The 15,000-nt window shown below is 35.7% G+C and overlaps 1 protein-coding gene across 1 annotated transcript in view; it reads right to left on the minus strand.

Moving 5' to 3' along the window:
- LOC136826757 (uncharacterized) overlaps nucleotides 1-9,663 on the minus strand; it is a 10,090-nt gene extending 427 nt beyond the window's left edge. The window contains exons 1-5 of the mRNA XM_067084172.1: nucleotides 9,610-9,663; nucleotides 7,952-8,535; nucleotides 3,403-3,481; nucleotides 2,617-2,699; nucleotides 1,940-2,149 (exon numbers count right to left, since the gene is read on the minus strand). Of these exons, the coding sequence (XP_066940273.1) occupies nucleotides 1,940-2,149; nucleotides 2,617-2,699; nucleotides 3,403-3,481; nucleotides 7,952-8,047 (468 nt within the window). The 5' untranslated portion in view covers nucleotides 8,048-8,535; nucleotides 9,610-9,663. The remainder of the gene's footprint in view (nucleotides 1-1,939; nucleotides 2,150-2,616; nucleotides 2,700-3,402; nucleotides 3,482-7,951; nucleotides 8,536-9,609) is intronic.
- Between the last annotated feature and the right edge of the window lie 5,337 nt (nucleotides 9,664-15,000).

Genomic DNA, 15,000 nt, shown 5'->3' on the forward strand with positions numbered 1-15,000 from the left:
CTGCGGAATGAGAGGATGAATTTCATTAACCACAGCAGAACGGATTCCACAAGTTTCTGGCCTAAGACAGACAGCAGATATCAATTAAATTCATGTTTCTTTTCAGGCCGAACTTAGAATCGAGGGCAATAGGCTTAAGTTATAATAAATCTTTTCTTACGTTTATTTCCTGTTACGAAAAATTAGTACCAACTTGGGGTTACCTCTCGTCTGGATTTCTGTTACGGAAACAAGCACAGTTTGACATCGGATCGGTCCAATTTCATTCAAGTGTATACAAAGGATTTGTCGATGGGATAACTAAACATTGTATCACTAATACCTCAAAAAGCCTAATAAGGAGATTCACACGCATATTAAGAATATCCTTCTTTGGGAATTAAGTGGTAATTAACAAACAGCCCAAGAAAATGACAAAATTATATCCATCAAGGAAACGGCTTATCTTTGAATTGCATACAGAGTTTAGGCCAAAGACCAAGCACTGGGACTATGAGGTCATTCAGAGCTGAAAGTGAAATTGACAGTAAAAAGGTTTGAAAGGTGTAACAGGAGGAAAACCTTGCAGTTGCACTATGAATAAGTTGTTAGGAGAGGGTGGAAAGTAAGATGGAAGAAAGAGAATATGAAGGGGGGTACAGCAAAGGGTACGAAAGGGGTTGCAGCTAGGGGCCGAAAGCACGCTACAAGTAACTGTAAGTAATGCCTGCAGTGCACCTCATGAGGTTCACTGACGGCACTAACCCCCCTACGGAGAACTGCTTAACCTTGAAAAGAGAACCTTGATTTATTCCATCATCAATCAAACTAACTAAACTCACCAATTCGTTAAGTAACACTTTTTTTATCACAGCTTCTTGTGCATTGTTGTAAGGAAACACAACTGAGGATTGGGTAGGGAGGATGTGGGAAGGTGGGGGGGTTATAAATAATGTCCTTTTAAAAAGGAAAATTATTTAATCACTTATTCTAATCTGAGACTGACAGGTTTAAATCAAAAGCTTTAAATTCTTTTGTTGAAATTTTGAAACTTCAAACGAATAGCCCTCTGTGGCCATGCTGCCATTGTGCTTGATCTATAAGCCTAATCTTTATACAATCCAATTTAATCCAGTAATCAGCTATCGGTGACGACATGACCGATATAGAGGGTAGAGCTATCAAGAGCCGAGCAAATTTAATCAAACTCCCCTGTAACAATACCGTCTGAGGTGTGATTTTGGTTCATAAATATTCCTTTATAGTCTCGTCATAATTCAAGAGTAGATGGATATGAATTCAAAGGCAATACTCTCAACACATCTATAATGATAATAATAATGAACCAAAAAGTTTTCTTCTGAAGATGGAAAGAAAAACAAGATTCCTGTGTATCTTTTCGCTAGTAAATATTTCCAGTTACTTTTAAACTCAGTACTTTCAGGTTTTCTTTTTCCAAGAACCAGCCTGGTTTCAGTTCTTTCAATAATAATAATAATAATAATAATAATAATAATAATAATAATAATAATAATAATAATAATAATAATAGAGATCCCGTTCAAAAAAAAAAACGAAGAAAAAATTAAATCGCATTTATTAAGCCTACAGTGATACCCTTACTGAATGTCATATAAACTAAAGGGCCAAATGCCAAGCGCTGGGACCTGTGAGGTTATTCAGCGCTGAAAGGGAAACAAAAGAGGATACAGGTTTTCAAGGTGTAACAATTATTGGGAGAAGGTGGAAGGTAAGATGGGAAGAAAGAGATATGAACGGAGGTAGAGTACATAGAATGAAAGTGGTCGCAGCTACGGCCCGAAGGGACCCCTGCTAAGAACCTTAAGCACAGCCCACAGTGCACCGCATGAGGAGCACTGACGGCACTAACCCCATACGGGGGATACCCTTACTTAGCACCTAAACGAGAACCCAACAGTCAAGTAAAACTAATCCTTACCCGAGGATCGTTATCGCCGATGCGTTTTATGTCCTTGGAAGCAAATTTGAAGAAGAGGGTGTAGAGGAAGGAAGCGACGCTGCAGATAGTAGCCGGGATGACGTCACTCACCAGCGAGAACCACACGATCAACATTATGTTGAACATGACGACGACCATTGTCGCTAGCCACCAGAGCCACTCTGGGCCTTTCGCTTCTTCGTATCTTCTCTGAAAGGAAAGGAGGGATATGTCAGTGTTCTCCGGAGAGGTGAATAAAAAATAAAAAATCTCCGAAAAATGAATAAAATTATTCTTGGAAAAGAATGAACTAAAATCTTCTATAAGTGAATAAAAATATTCTTTACGAGAAATTAACAAAAACCGCCTCTGAAAAGAGAATAAGGTATTCTTTTAAAAGAAAGAAAAATCTCTGGGAAGTGAATAAAACTATTCTTTGAAAGGAATTAAAAATAAAAGAATTAATATAATTGTCATCTTAGAGCATGAATACCATAAACCAGACAATGTCGTAATGCTACATTATTTATTATCTTAAAATGTTGATTCTCACCAACGGTAGCGATAAAAATAAATTGATTTTAAAAGCAAAGCTATATCAAGCCAATAAAACAGTTTCAGAGAACCATTACCAAAAAATAATAAACTGGCAGTTACCAGCACCCAAGTATCATTACCTCGAAGAGGAGAAACAGCACTCTAGCCGTGAGCGCCAAGTAGACGGCGGTTAACAGAATCATCCAAGAGCTACCAAAGGCCACTGTTTGAGAAATTAATATCTAAGTTAATAACTTTGCCATGTAATGTTTGCACACTTTTTTTAAATAACTGAATTGGTAAGCACCAACATTAGTCTTTCCAGAGATGTGCTTAACATTTAGTTGACAGTCACAATGCGCAGTTTGCTCGCGCTCAGGACGAGGTTACGTCATGTTGTCTCCTATAGTATTTTAATTACCGGAAGAAGTGTGTAAAGGTGCACACTGAAAATATGTATTATCATGCAAAATTCGTTATAAAAAATTTATAAAAGAAAATGGCGCTGCAGACCAAGTTTTCAAAGTTATTCACAATATGGAACATCCTTAGCATCAAAAAAAAAAAAATTAAATTGAACATGACAACTTCTTGCTTTTTGTTGTGGTATTTGGAGATTTCGTGACTTTACCAACTGAAATACACGTTTAAAGCTCACGTAACAGAGCACAGACTGAAGGAAGTAGAACTTTTAGTAAATATGTAATTCTGTAAGGAAGGATTTTGGGAGGGCTTAGGGAACACCGCTGTCATATAAAATCTGGAACATTCAAGAAGGTAAATCGCCTTTTTAATGGTATTCAGGTAAATCTTTAGACCTGCATACTGGGAGACCAAGACTGAAAAGTGTAACACACACACAGAGAGAGAGAGAGAGAGAGAGAGAGAGAGAGAGAGAGAGAGAGAGAGAGAGAGAGAGACCTTACCTTGGTAATCGCTGTAGTCCTCAGAGATTGAGAGCGTCAACATAACTGTGTAAAGAGCGATCTGGCCCAAGGACATGAGCTGAGAAAAAAGTTGAGAAGAGGAATTACAAACTTACAATTTCACAAACTAACAAATATTGTTCTATTTCAAAAGTCCCATATTTCCACGTGGTCACAGACGACTGGGAACCGTGAAAACAGACAAAACTATGACATCAGTCTATAATTCTGTAATATAGGCAAGCTTGTGTATAGTACTAGACAGCCCTGGGAGTTTAAATGTATACATAACGCACCTACTGTTCAAGTTAAAGCCTTTTTGTACAAAACATAACTGATATATCAGTGTCACAGGCTTTTTATTCTTGGCTAATATGGACCACTGTTAAAACGCTACCTCGAAATAACAGCAAAAATCTTGAAGCTTTAATCAGTTATGAATACCTGTAACGGTCTACGAGCCTTACGATCGAAGTCAACTGAATCTTTACATCAAAAAATTAATATTTCTCAATTTTATCTCGTCTAATCTACACTACACTGCGATTAATTTCCTCTGCATCCATCTCCTATCTGTAAACGGCTCTAGATATTTGTAAAGTGTACATTGGAAATCGCTGCTTTTGATAAGCGAGTCACAAGGCCATGATAAACTAAGAAATTATCTGATTTTGATGCAAAATGTGCTTTCTCAATACCATTCACTTATATGCATCACAATAAATAAACGAGTGTGCACAATATCTCTCTCGCTCTCATTAACTATTGTCTGTAGGATAAAAAGCTTCAAAGATGGGTCGTCTTGTTCTTGAGAAAACTGATTCTACACAGGTATCGAGAGTTATAAGATTCAAGTAATTAAAAGTCCTTTCTAACGTCTCCTTAAATGGCAGATGAAACAAAATTACTTTATATACAACAAGAGCGGTACGAGCGGATTAATAGCAAAACCCAAAGTCAAAACATCTCGGACAAGTTCAAGGGAACTGCAGGCTTCACTAGGCCTAAGCTGTCGCCATCGCCATATGCTCTTGTGTAAAATGTTTACGCACTGGGAATGAACGTTTCTTTAAGGTTTTTATTCCAACCCTGAGGTAAGATCTCTGTTCACGGCTTAGTGTTCATAGGCTTCATAAGCAGTACAACGCTGTACCTACATAAACACAAATAATATGACAATTATATTGCTGCCTTGAGGTACTTGGTAACTGTACATTAAAAATAAACGTTTATTCTGTTAGACAATCACAATTAGCCTTTTTTTTTATTGCGATGAACTGTAACAGCAACGATTGTAAATTCAATGAAATGTCAAAAATGGCCATCTCTTACGGCGTTTTCCTTTATATATATCTATTGTAATTAACTATACTGTATTATACTTTATCAATAACAAGTGTCAATTTGTTCATAAATAATTAACAGAGAGAGAGAGAGACCTACGGTTCCTCCATCTTCGGGCAAATAAAATACTGAAGTAATGTTGGATTTAGAACTGAAAACTAAGAAACAATTTATCTCTACGCCAATATGTCAATGCAATTTGGAAAAACTGAGAGAATTCAAAAAACGTGAAAAAATATGTTAAAGTTTAAACTCAATTTTTCAAAATCTATCCTAAAAACGATGCTGTAACAGTGACACCTTTACAGATATTGTAAATATTTTGTAACAATTACATACGGTGTATTTAAAATGTACAATTACTGTAATGGACATTAAACTCAAAATTATCAAATCACGAAGCCACAACATTCCTCGATTAACGTTGTTATTGTTAGTAAGATGAGCCCGGAGGCCCACACAAAGCCTCCCATTCCCACTCACTCCTTATCACACTTACATACTGGCATAAACTGGTCTATTCTACACTAACCTGGCCAACACTGAATCCAAAAATTTGGGCTCTATTTCACTCTCTTGATGTGACGAATTTGATTTAATATTTTCACGCAGAAGCAGGTATTGCTTCAATTTAAAACAAAATTTTTTTAGCCTACCACCTTAAAACAAATAAGCTACTTAAGAAAATGATCAGCTAAAAAATGCCAAAAACCTTTTTAAATTCAAAGCTAGCTCATGATCATTTAAATATCTGCCCATTTTCTTACTAGAACGTCCAATTACCACGTTATGAACAATTCTATTTGAAACACTGTCTTTTGCAAAACAATGTATGCCATGAAAACGGATACCTTTAATTTCCTTTCAAAAAGTGCACTGCCATAAAACTTGCAGCGCTAAACCAGTGTAGGACTACCAGTGTAGGACTACCAGTGTAGGACTAAAGACTGAATAATGGTTTTACCAGTCTGAACAACCGAATTCGTTCTGAAGTCACACCTACGTTACGAAGAGGGTTAACAAAATGATTCGAATAAGGGCTTGATGAAAATTCTCAAAGAAAAAATTATTTTATATTTTACAAATAAGTACCTCACCTGTGCATTTTAAAGTTTATGAAAAATAGATAGGAATTGTTTTGATGTGCATGATTTATTTTCATGTGTTTCTTGTTGTAAATTTGTTGTACATAAATTACATATATAACATATGTATTTGTTTGTAAAATGTACTTGATATGATTTTTAAATAAAAGATAAAAAAAAATAAGGGCTTGGGAAATGGTGGCAAAATGTCACGATGATTCAAACAATCACGACCGTTTTCCCCCGGAAACAAAACCGGTTTGTAATACTCTGACGTTGCTACAAGTTTGCGAAGAACCAGAGCAGCCTATGTGGGCCTAAGCAGCCTATGCGAGCCTAATATGAGGCAATGTCATAATGAGGCCCAAAGAGACAACGTGTAAGTGTACACATATGAATCACATGGTAACCCCAGGCGCAATATATTATTATATATAATATGTAATACATGTACTGTATAGGCTATACTCTATTAATCCTGGGTTAACCTGATCCCCAAAACAAGCCTTGCTCGAAAGTAAACAAGGGCAAACAAACAGTTGTATTACAATTTCAAATGAATAAAACTCATGTCACAAGGAATATGGAGCGACAACTCTTATCACAGAAAATGGTATTATTGTACATTTAACAATTATTGTGTTTTAAGACTTGAAAATTTCATTTTCCTCTGATTTAATGACTGATTTGAACGTTTCTGACATCCGTTGTCTTAGCGAATCCGGGTAATAAAGTCACGGGGAAAAGAGTCACATTTATCTTTCCCAGATAAGGACCCCCCCAAGGGTTTTAAACCTGGTATGTATCTACCTCTGCAGCGAGTTTAGTACAAGCCCGTTGGAGATGACCGTAAAAACATAAACAAAAGACTAAATATCAAAAAGATGACAAAAAGAAATGTGAATTTTTCCCTGCGACTTTATTGCCGGCCACCATAAATTGATGTGACTTGTTTTCCTATGAATTTTGTTCCTAGCCAAAATTGTGACTTTTTTTCTTCTGACTTTATTTCCTGTGGTTTTATTTCCGGTCACCGTCTTAGCAAATGAGTACTTAGAGAGACGGTGGGCTCCAACCTTATAGGCTACGATTTGAGAGACCAAAATGGGAATGCGGGATTTTATGGTGGAGAGAACAAAAGGAGTCAAACGCAAGGATGTTATCCCATTGATAGCTCTCATTCAGATTAAAGTTTAAGTATTTTAAAATTACTCGTAATATCATGCACTGGGATCCTTTACCTGGTAACCTAGGTGAGGTTAGGTCATTTGCTAAAGAGACGGCATTCATTAGAGTTCACAGCACTCTTTAAAACTGGAAAATGTCATTTTCACGTCCAAAAATTTTACGATGGCTTAAAGTACATTTTTTCCCAGACTAACAACAAAATATTCATCCGAAATCTTCTTGGTCAACAGAAAATTAATTTGAATATTCGTTCACAATTTCAGCTACTGGGCTGAAAAAAATTAATAGGCTTACGATGCGCAAACGTACATGGTACTGTAGGTAAACAGCAGTGCTAGGAAATGCGTGATCCAATTTTGTCTCCTGTAAAGGGTAATTAAGTCTTAAATATGAGATAGAAGGTTGTCATTGTCTGAAAACGCTGACCAAGCGTCAGTATAAGACCTTGTTCTTCCGAGCAGACGAACAACTTGAAGTTTTACAAGGCTAGAGACTTAGCCTAGCCCTGTTTTTTCCTTCACTCTCAAAACATTATTTAACTACATAGTATCACAACTGCCAGATATTCCAATTTGGCTAGTGGGCAAATGGACCACAAACACCTGTTTCTACGAAGAAAAAATTTAATGCTAAGGCTTACTCCTAATGGAAATACTTCAAAGATAAAAAAAAAAAAGCATTGTGAAATGTTTTAGAACTCGGCAGGCAAGAAAACTGATGGTTGCCCTTGGAGTATAACGTTCGAACTAGGCATAGGCCTAACAAAACATTTACGAAAAAACGGCCACTAACGCCTGTAATATTTTGCAAATACAGCCCACAGCCCCTAAAAAGAAACAAGATTCAGTAAATGAGGCCATTAACAGAGACTTGGGTACCTGAACAGGTGGCACGGCATCACATGCCTCCGAAAGGAATCACTATAGACTCACCATGCACACTATGCCAAAGCAGTACACTCGCCGGCGCACACCGACGATGGTCGTTTTGACATCGTTATTTTCACGGTTCACAAGCACTTCCTCCATGACAATAAAGTGTTTCTCCAAATAAAATCTTGAGCCAACGCCGCCTCGGCTTCACCAACTCAGCCAAGATGACCAGTACCAAGGAACCTTCAAGTTCTTCAACCCACGCTGATCTGATAATTCAGATCTGCCGAACAGCGCCATCGTGGTACAGCGCCACCAAGCACCGGCTCGACTTCCTGTTATGTTTCGGTTGGATATACTTTTTGGATGTACTTATCGTTCGCAAGCGATTCGTTTCATCACGTGTTTCCCCGCGTAACGGAATGAAAACGTTCGCAAGTTTCTTACGAAAAAGGAAAGAACGACTGATTGTTTCTGTAGCAAGAAACGAGACGGCGATAAGCACAACGTCGGATTTTATCTCTCTTATCAGGCTCCTTGATAAGATTATCGAGGCTCATTTGCTCTTCTCCGATTCAGAAATATGACAGGTACAATCTTGTGCTGTTGTTGTTGTTGTTTTCAAGTCACATTCAAGCAGAAATCTAAATTATTTGGTTTCGGGAAGATTGAAGGCTGATAAGAGTTACTCTGAATCGTACGTCTAGTAAAGTATGAGGATTAACACGCATTTCTCTATCTCTCTCTCTCTCTCTCTCACACACACACACAATATATATATATATATATATATATATATATATATATATATATATATATATATATATAAGCCACCTATGGGTAGCCTTAAGGCAAGCCAAATTATTTATTTTCATATTTAATGATTTTATTAAAGTTAATTGGTTATTTTAACATGTTACCGATTTAAATGCGCAATTATCTGGTTCTCTTTTCTCTCTCATATATATATATATATATATATATATATATATATATATATATATATATATATATATATATATATATATATATATATATATATATATATATATATACATATGTATGTATATAAATAAATTTCTGACTCACATCAGGGTCGAACCAAGGTCTTTCAATTTGTTCCACATGTGATTGTGTGTTGATTATCTCTAATATATATATATATATATATATATATATATATATATATATATATATATATATATATATATATAAAAACGAACCCAGGTCTTTCACTTTTTGTTCGACACGTGATTGTGTTGATTATTTCTAATATATATATACTCATCGCATTTGAATCTGTGACATTCTTTATTAGTAAAACTAACCTTAACTATTCCTGTTATCAATTACTTAATAACTTTTTCTGTTACCCAATCACTTAATAACATCATTATGAAAATCAATAATTTGGCTTGCCTTAAGGCTACCCATACATGGCTTAAGGTTTATATAAAAGGCCTGGTGTGATCTTCTGGATTCGTGCAACCAACCAAGACGATTTAGCAACATTGTTTTTACTAAATTTCAGCCTAATACTTTGGAGGTTATATACCAACACTTTAATCTTTTATGACACTTCAATAACACTTCAATACTTTAGTCTTTTATGACACTTCTCTAGACTTATGCCATTTCAATGCTGTAATATTTTACGATTCTTATACTTTTATCCTTTTACGATATTTCAGTACTTCAGACTGATAATAATTCATTACTTCCGCTACTCTAAAGGAACCGACTCGCTTTTTACACGCTAGTATAAATACTGCGAGTCTAGGCGGCTATTGAGTCCTGTGGCGGTAAATTGCTGCAGGTGTTACACACATGTGCCTTCACACGTGCGACTGGAGAGTTTGTAAGAGCATACGACAGGTGTCCAGTTTTGCAAAATGAGGTTTAAGTATATATTTGGATTATGAGGAGAGAGATTATATATATATATATATATATATATATATATATATATATATATATATATATATATATTATATAATGTGTGTGTTTTATACAATATATATATATATATATATATATATATATATATATATATATAACTTTATCACATACACAATTGTTCTGTGCATTAGTACAATTACTAACAGGACCTCATTCAAACTGGATGGTATCTAGTGGAGATATTTATTCAAAAAAAAAAAGTTACGAGCTTTCTAGGACAAACAGTCCTCATTCTCAAGTGTCCTAAGAAAGCTCGTAACCTTTTTTTTTTTTAATAAATATCTCCATTCGATACCAACCAGTTTGAATGAGATCCTGTTAGTAATATATATATATATATATATATATATATATATATATATATATATATATATATATATATATATATATATATATATATATATATATATCGACGTTCCATCACTGGAAACTGCCGTTCCTCAAGCTGTAACTAAGCTTATGAATTATTAAAACAATTAGCTGACCAAGTGCTTTCACGTTCTCACACTTCCTCGCGGGCAAATGCACAATGAAACTTATGTAACAGTTAACTGCTTGAGAATATTGGTTGTATGGTTACCATTCCGCGTTCAGACAGAAAAAATGTGGCGCGTTGTCTGACCCAGCAGCTAAAAGTAACGACATATTTACTCCCGTCAAACACGAACATAAATGGAAGCTGAGGTCATTGACCACACCCAAATATACTCTTGTTGTAGTTTTCAGTAAAAGAAAACTATTGAGATGGCTATTTGTCTGTCCGTCCGCCCTCAGATCTTAAAAACTACTGAGGCTAGAGGGCTGCAAATTGGCATTTTGATCATTCACCCTCCAATCATCAAACTTTCCGAATTGCAGTCCTCTAGCCTCAGTAGTTTTTATTTTATTTAAGGTTAAAGTTAGCCATGATCGTGCGTCTGGCATTGATATAGGTGCCAACAACACAGGCCACCACCGGGCAGTGGCTGAAGGTTTCATGGGCCGTGGCTGAGCGTTTTATGCAGCATTATACGCTGTACAGAAAACTCGATTGCGCCGAGGAAACTTCAGCGCATTTTTTCCTTGTTTTTTTTAAGCTGGCGGTAAATATCCGCAGCTGATATCAATGGAGCCTACTGGTGTAGGTTCATACACTTCACCCACTAGAGGATGCAATTCAAACTGGCCAATCAGAAGAGGAAAACTATCGCCAATAATATCAACTGCGAATATTTACTGTCAGCTTTAAAAAATTAGTCTAAACATCAACAACTAAAAAACGCGCCGAATTTCTTCAGCGGAATAGAGTTTTCTGTACAGCTTATAATGCTGTATGAAAATTTCAGCCGCGGCCCATGAAACTCAGCCACGGTCCGGTGGTGGCTTGTGTTGTTGGTGCCTATATCAGTGCCAAAAGTACGATTATGGCTAACTTTAACCTTAAAATAAAATACAAACAACTTGGTTTAGAGGGTTGCAACTTGGTATGTTTGATGACTGGAGGGTGGATGATCAACATACCAATTTGCAGTCCTCTAGCCTCCTTAGTTTTTAAGATCTGACGGATCAGTTCTTCATTGGAGGGGTGGGCAGAGCTCTCGGCTAGCACGCTGTTGGCCCAGCATTCGACTCTCCAACCGGCCAGTGAAGAATTAGAGGAATTTATTTCTGGTGATAGAAATTCATTTCTCGTCATAATGTAGTTCGGGCCAGCCTTAGGGGAGCTGTTAATCAGCTCAGTCGTCTGGTTAAACTAAGATATTTTTTTTTAACTTAAGATCTGACGGACAGATAAAAGTGCGGACGGACAGACAAAGCCGTCAAAATAGTTTTATTTTACAGAAAACTAAAAGGGAATGTTTATTCACAACCTCGCTATCACCATAATACTTGCTTCAATCTCTCTCCCCAGAATACCATGCAATCAAATCCGGTGACATTTCAAAAAAGCACAAAAAAAAAAAAATTCTGTAGAACCAATCTGATTTGTATACCTTATTTAATCAACAGTTTGCTCTCCAGTACTGATGAAACAGTGATTGGATCTGGATTAATTTTTATTTCTCTCTCTTGGTCTGCTCTGAAAGGTCAATCGTCCGCGATAAATATTTTTGATCTGTTCAAATGTTCTGCTGCTCATTTGTAACTTCGATTTTTATCGAATTATCACTTTCATAGTCAGTATCTTCAATATCTTATAGTTATATATATAATATATATATATATATATAAATAGATAGATAGATAGATAGATAAACAGATATATATATAAATATACTACTCGTGTTTGGCTTCAATAAGACGGTACGATTTATTGGAATCTAAACCATCCCGTTTCACTGAAGCCTAAAATTAGTATGTACGTATGTATAAACATATATAATATATATGTATACATATATGTATACATATACATATACATACATACATACTTCTTCGTCTTCTTCTTCGTTTAACGTGCTTTTTCCCATATGGGGTAGGCACGATGCCTTCTTTTTGAAGGACTTACATACATACATATACTATACATATATATATAATATATGCATAATTATATATATATATATATATATATATATATATATATATATATATATATATATATATATATATATATATATATATATATATATATATATATATATGATAAACGAGCAACAAAAGAAAGTCAAGGAGATGAAATTGGGCTTTTGGACAAGGAACTCAGAAGCAGTCAGAGGAATTCCAGTGGAAGTTGCCAACTCGAGAACCAACCGTCTTGACAAGTCAACTGTCCCACTGACTTCCAGGACAAGGAATTTCATACATTCTTCTCTGTTTCCAGAATCCCATAACCTCCCTTTTTTAGTTAATTGTTCTCCTGTTCTCCTGCTCTCATCAAAAGTGAGTCAGATTCTTGAATCACATGAAAGTAATTTCTTAAATTTATTTCACATTATTTCCTCATCTTCGGACATAGAATGGAATGGAATATAGAGTTTAGGCCAAAAGCCAAGCACTGGGACCTATGAGGCCATTCAATGCAGGAAAGGAAATTGAAAGTAGGTAGGTTTGAAAGGTGTAACAGGAGGAAAACCTCACAGTTGCACTATAAAATGATTGTTGGGAGAAGGTGGATAGCAAAATGGAAGAATGATAATATGAATGGAGGTACAGTAAAAGGAGTGAAAGGGTTGCAGCTAGGGGCCATGGAAGAAACGCTACAAAGAACCTTCAGTAATGCCTACAGTGCACCCCGTGAGGTACACTGACGGCACTAACCCGCTACGGGGTCTTCGGACATGATCAGAATAATTTCAGAAAATTGAACATAAATGAAGCCTTGAAATCCCAAATGAAAATGGAACAAGGAAATCTAACTTCTTTAACATTACTGCATAAGGGTGATCACAACTGAGATTACCCCTTAAGAGTTAATGCCTCAATCATGCCAGTTTCAAAGAAATACAGAACTTATGCCATTAGTATATAAAGGTTACAAAAAATGAGCTGTTCCTGTAATGAATACTCATAACAGAGCATAAAACTATACGCCTACAGGAAGATCACTGCATTCCAGCATCAGTTCTCTCTGGACAAGGATGTCTGTGACATCAGTCATTGGTCTTGATCAGCTCGGCCCTAGGGAGGAGAAGAGCGACTAAGCATGGCAGTGGAGACAGTGAGTCTTCGGCGATATTCAGAAAACAGAACAGACTATAGATTTTAGGCCACAGGCCAAGCACTGAGACCTATGTGGCCATTCAGCGCTTGAAGGGAAATTGAGAGTAGAAAGGTTTACAAGGTGTAACAGGAGAAAAACCCTCGCAGTTGCACTATGAAAGAATTGTTAGAAGATGGTGGATAGCAAGAAGGAAGAAAGAGAATATGAACAGAGGTACAGTAAAAGTAATGGAAGGAGTTGCAGCTAGGGGCCGAAGGGGAGCTCCCAAACCCCAAAAAGGGCGTTCTTCATCAGTTCGGCCCTTTTTGGGAGAGAAGAGCGACTAAATATGGCAGTGGAGACAGTGAGTCTATGGAGATATGCAGAACCTGTTGTCGTAATGTACAATACTTCGCACTGTTGTCAACAGATGAGGCTTCTCTTTAATTAATAATAAGGCGAAGATATTCTTAGCTATAAAAGTCACAGGTATAGTCCGTGAAACTACCGTGCTTTTTATAATAGTCACTCTTCGGATTTCTTCTGTTCGTTTTCTCTAGTGTTTCACGGTAGAAAACGAAAATCAATGGCGGAAATAACTGGATTTTCAAGGCTATAGTCTACTATTGCCTGTGATAACATTTGTTCTTACTTCTGCGTTGTCATAACGGAGTCTGATATACAGACCATTGCTTTTACGGTTATTCATACTAATGTTAAAAATAATAATTTAGTACTGACTTTTTTTATTTAGTCTCTATCTCTCTCTCTCTATCGCCCAAGGGCATTCTCTTTTTGTACTAGTAAGGCTTAGTTTGAAAACGCCCCAGAGTCGCTATCCGTAAGCATTTGTGGATAACAACAACAAATATAACAATAACAATAATAATAATAATAATATTAATAATAATAATGATAATAAAACAACTTTCTTTAGAGCCCTACAAACGTTGCCATGCACGAGACAAACTAGTGACAAACTTTCAATGACTTTTGCGCTTTTTGTTGAATGCTGAGAATATTTTTAAACACGTTTGTTTAATATGTGTATTTTGTATGTTTAATATGTGTATTTTATAACAGCTGCTACTGAAACTATTTCATACTTTCAGTAAATGTGGAATATATGTATATATATATATGTATGTGTATATGTATGCATAAATCACATGTATGCCTGAATAGGGATATAAGCAAATATACCATGAGTAAAAAATATAATAGGAATAATCCATAACAGCTTTTGTCTAGTTTTTTAAGACATCATCAAGAGGACTGATACATAGCGGTAAAAATATATAATAGGAATATTCAGTAAAACAGTTTTTTGTTTGTTTTTACTGACATCAAGAGGACTGATACATAGCGGTAGAAATTTACGGTACATATCACAGTAAAATATTTTTGTTTATATATATATATATATATATATATATATATATATATATATATATAGATATATGTTAGTTACTATCATTATGTACCTGACCGATACAAGATTACTCAAAAATTAAATAGGAAATATAAC

Source organism: Macrobrachium rosenbergii, chromosome 41, assembly GCF_040412425.1.
Source record: "Macrobrachium rosenbergii isolate ZJJX-2024 chromosome 41, ASM4041242v1, whole genome shotgun sequence".
Classification (NCBI taxonomy): domain Eukaryota; kingdom Metazoa; phylum Arthropoda; class Malacostraca; order Decapoda; family Palaemonidae; genus Macrobrachium; species Macrobrachium rosenbergii.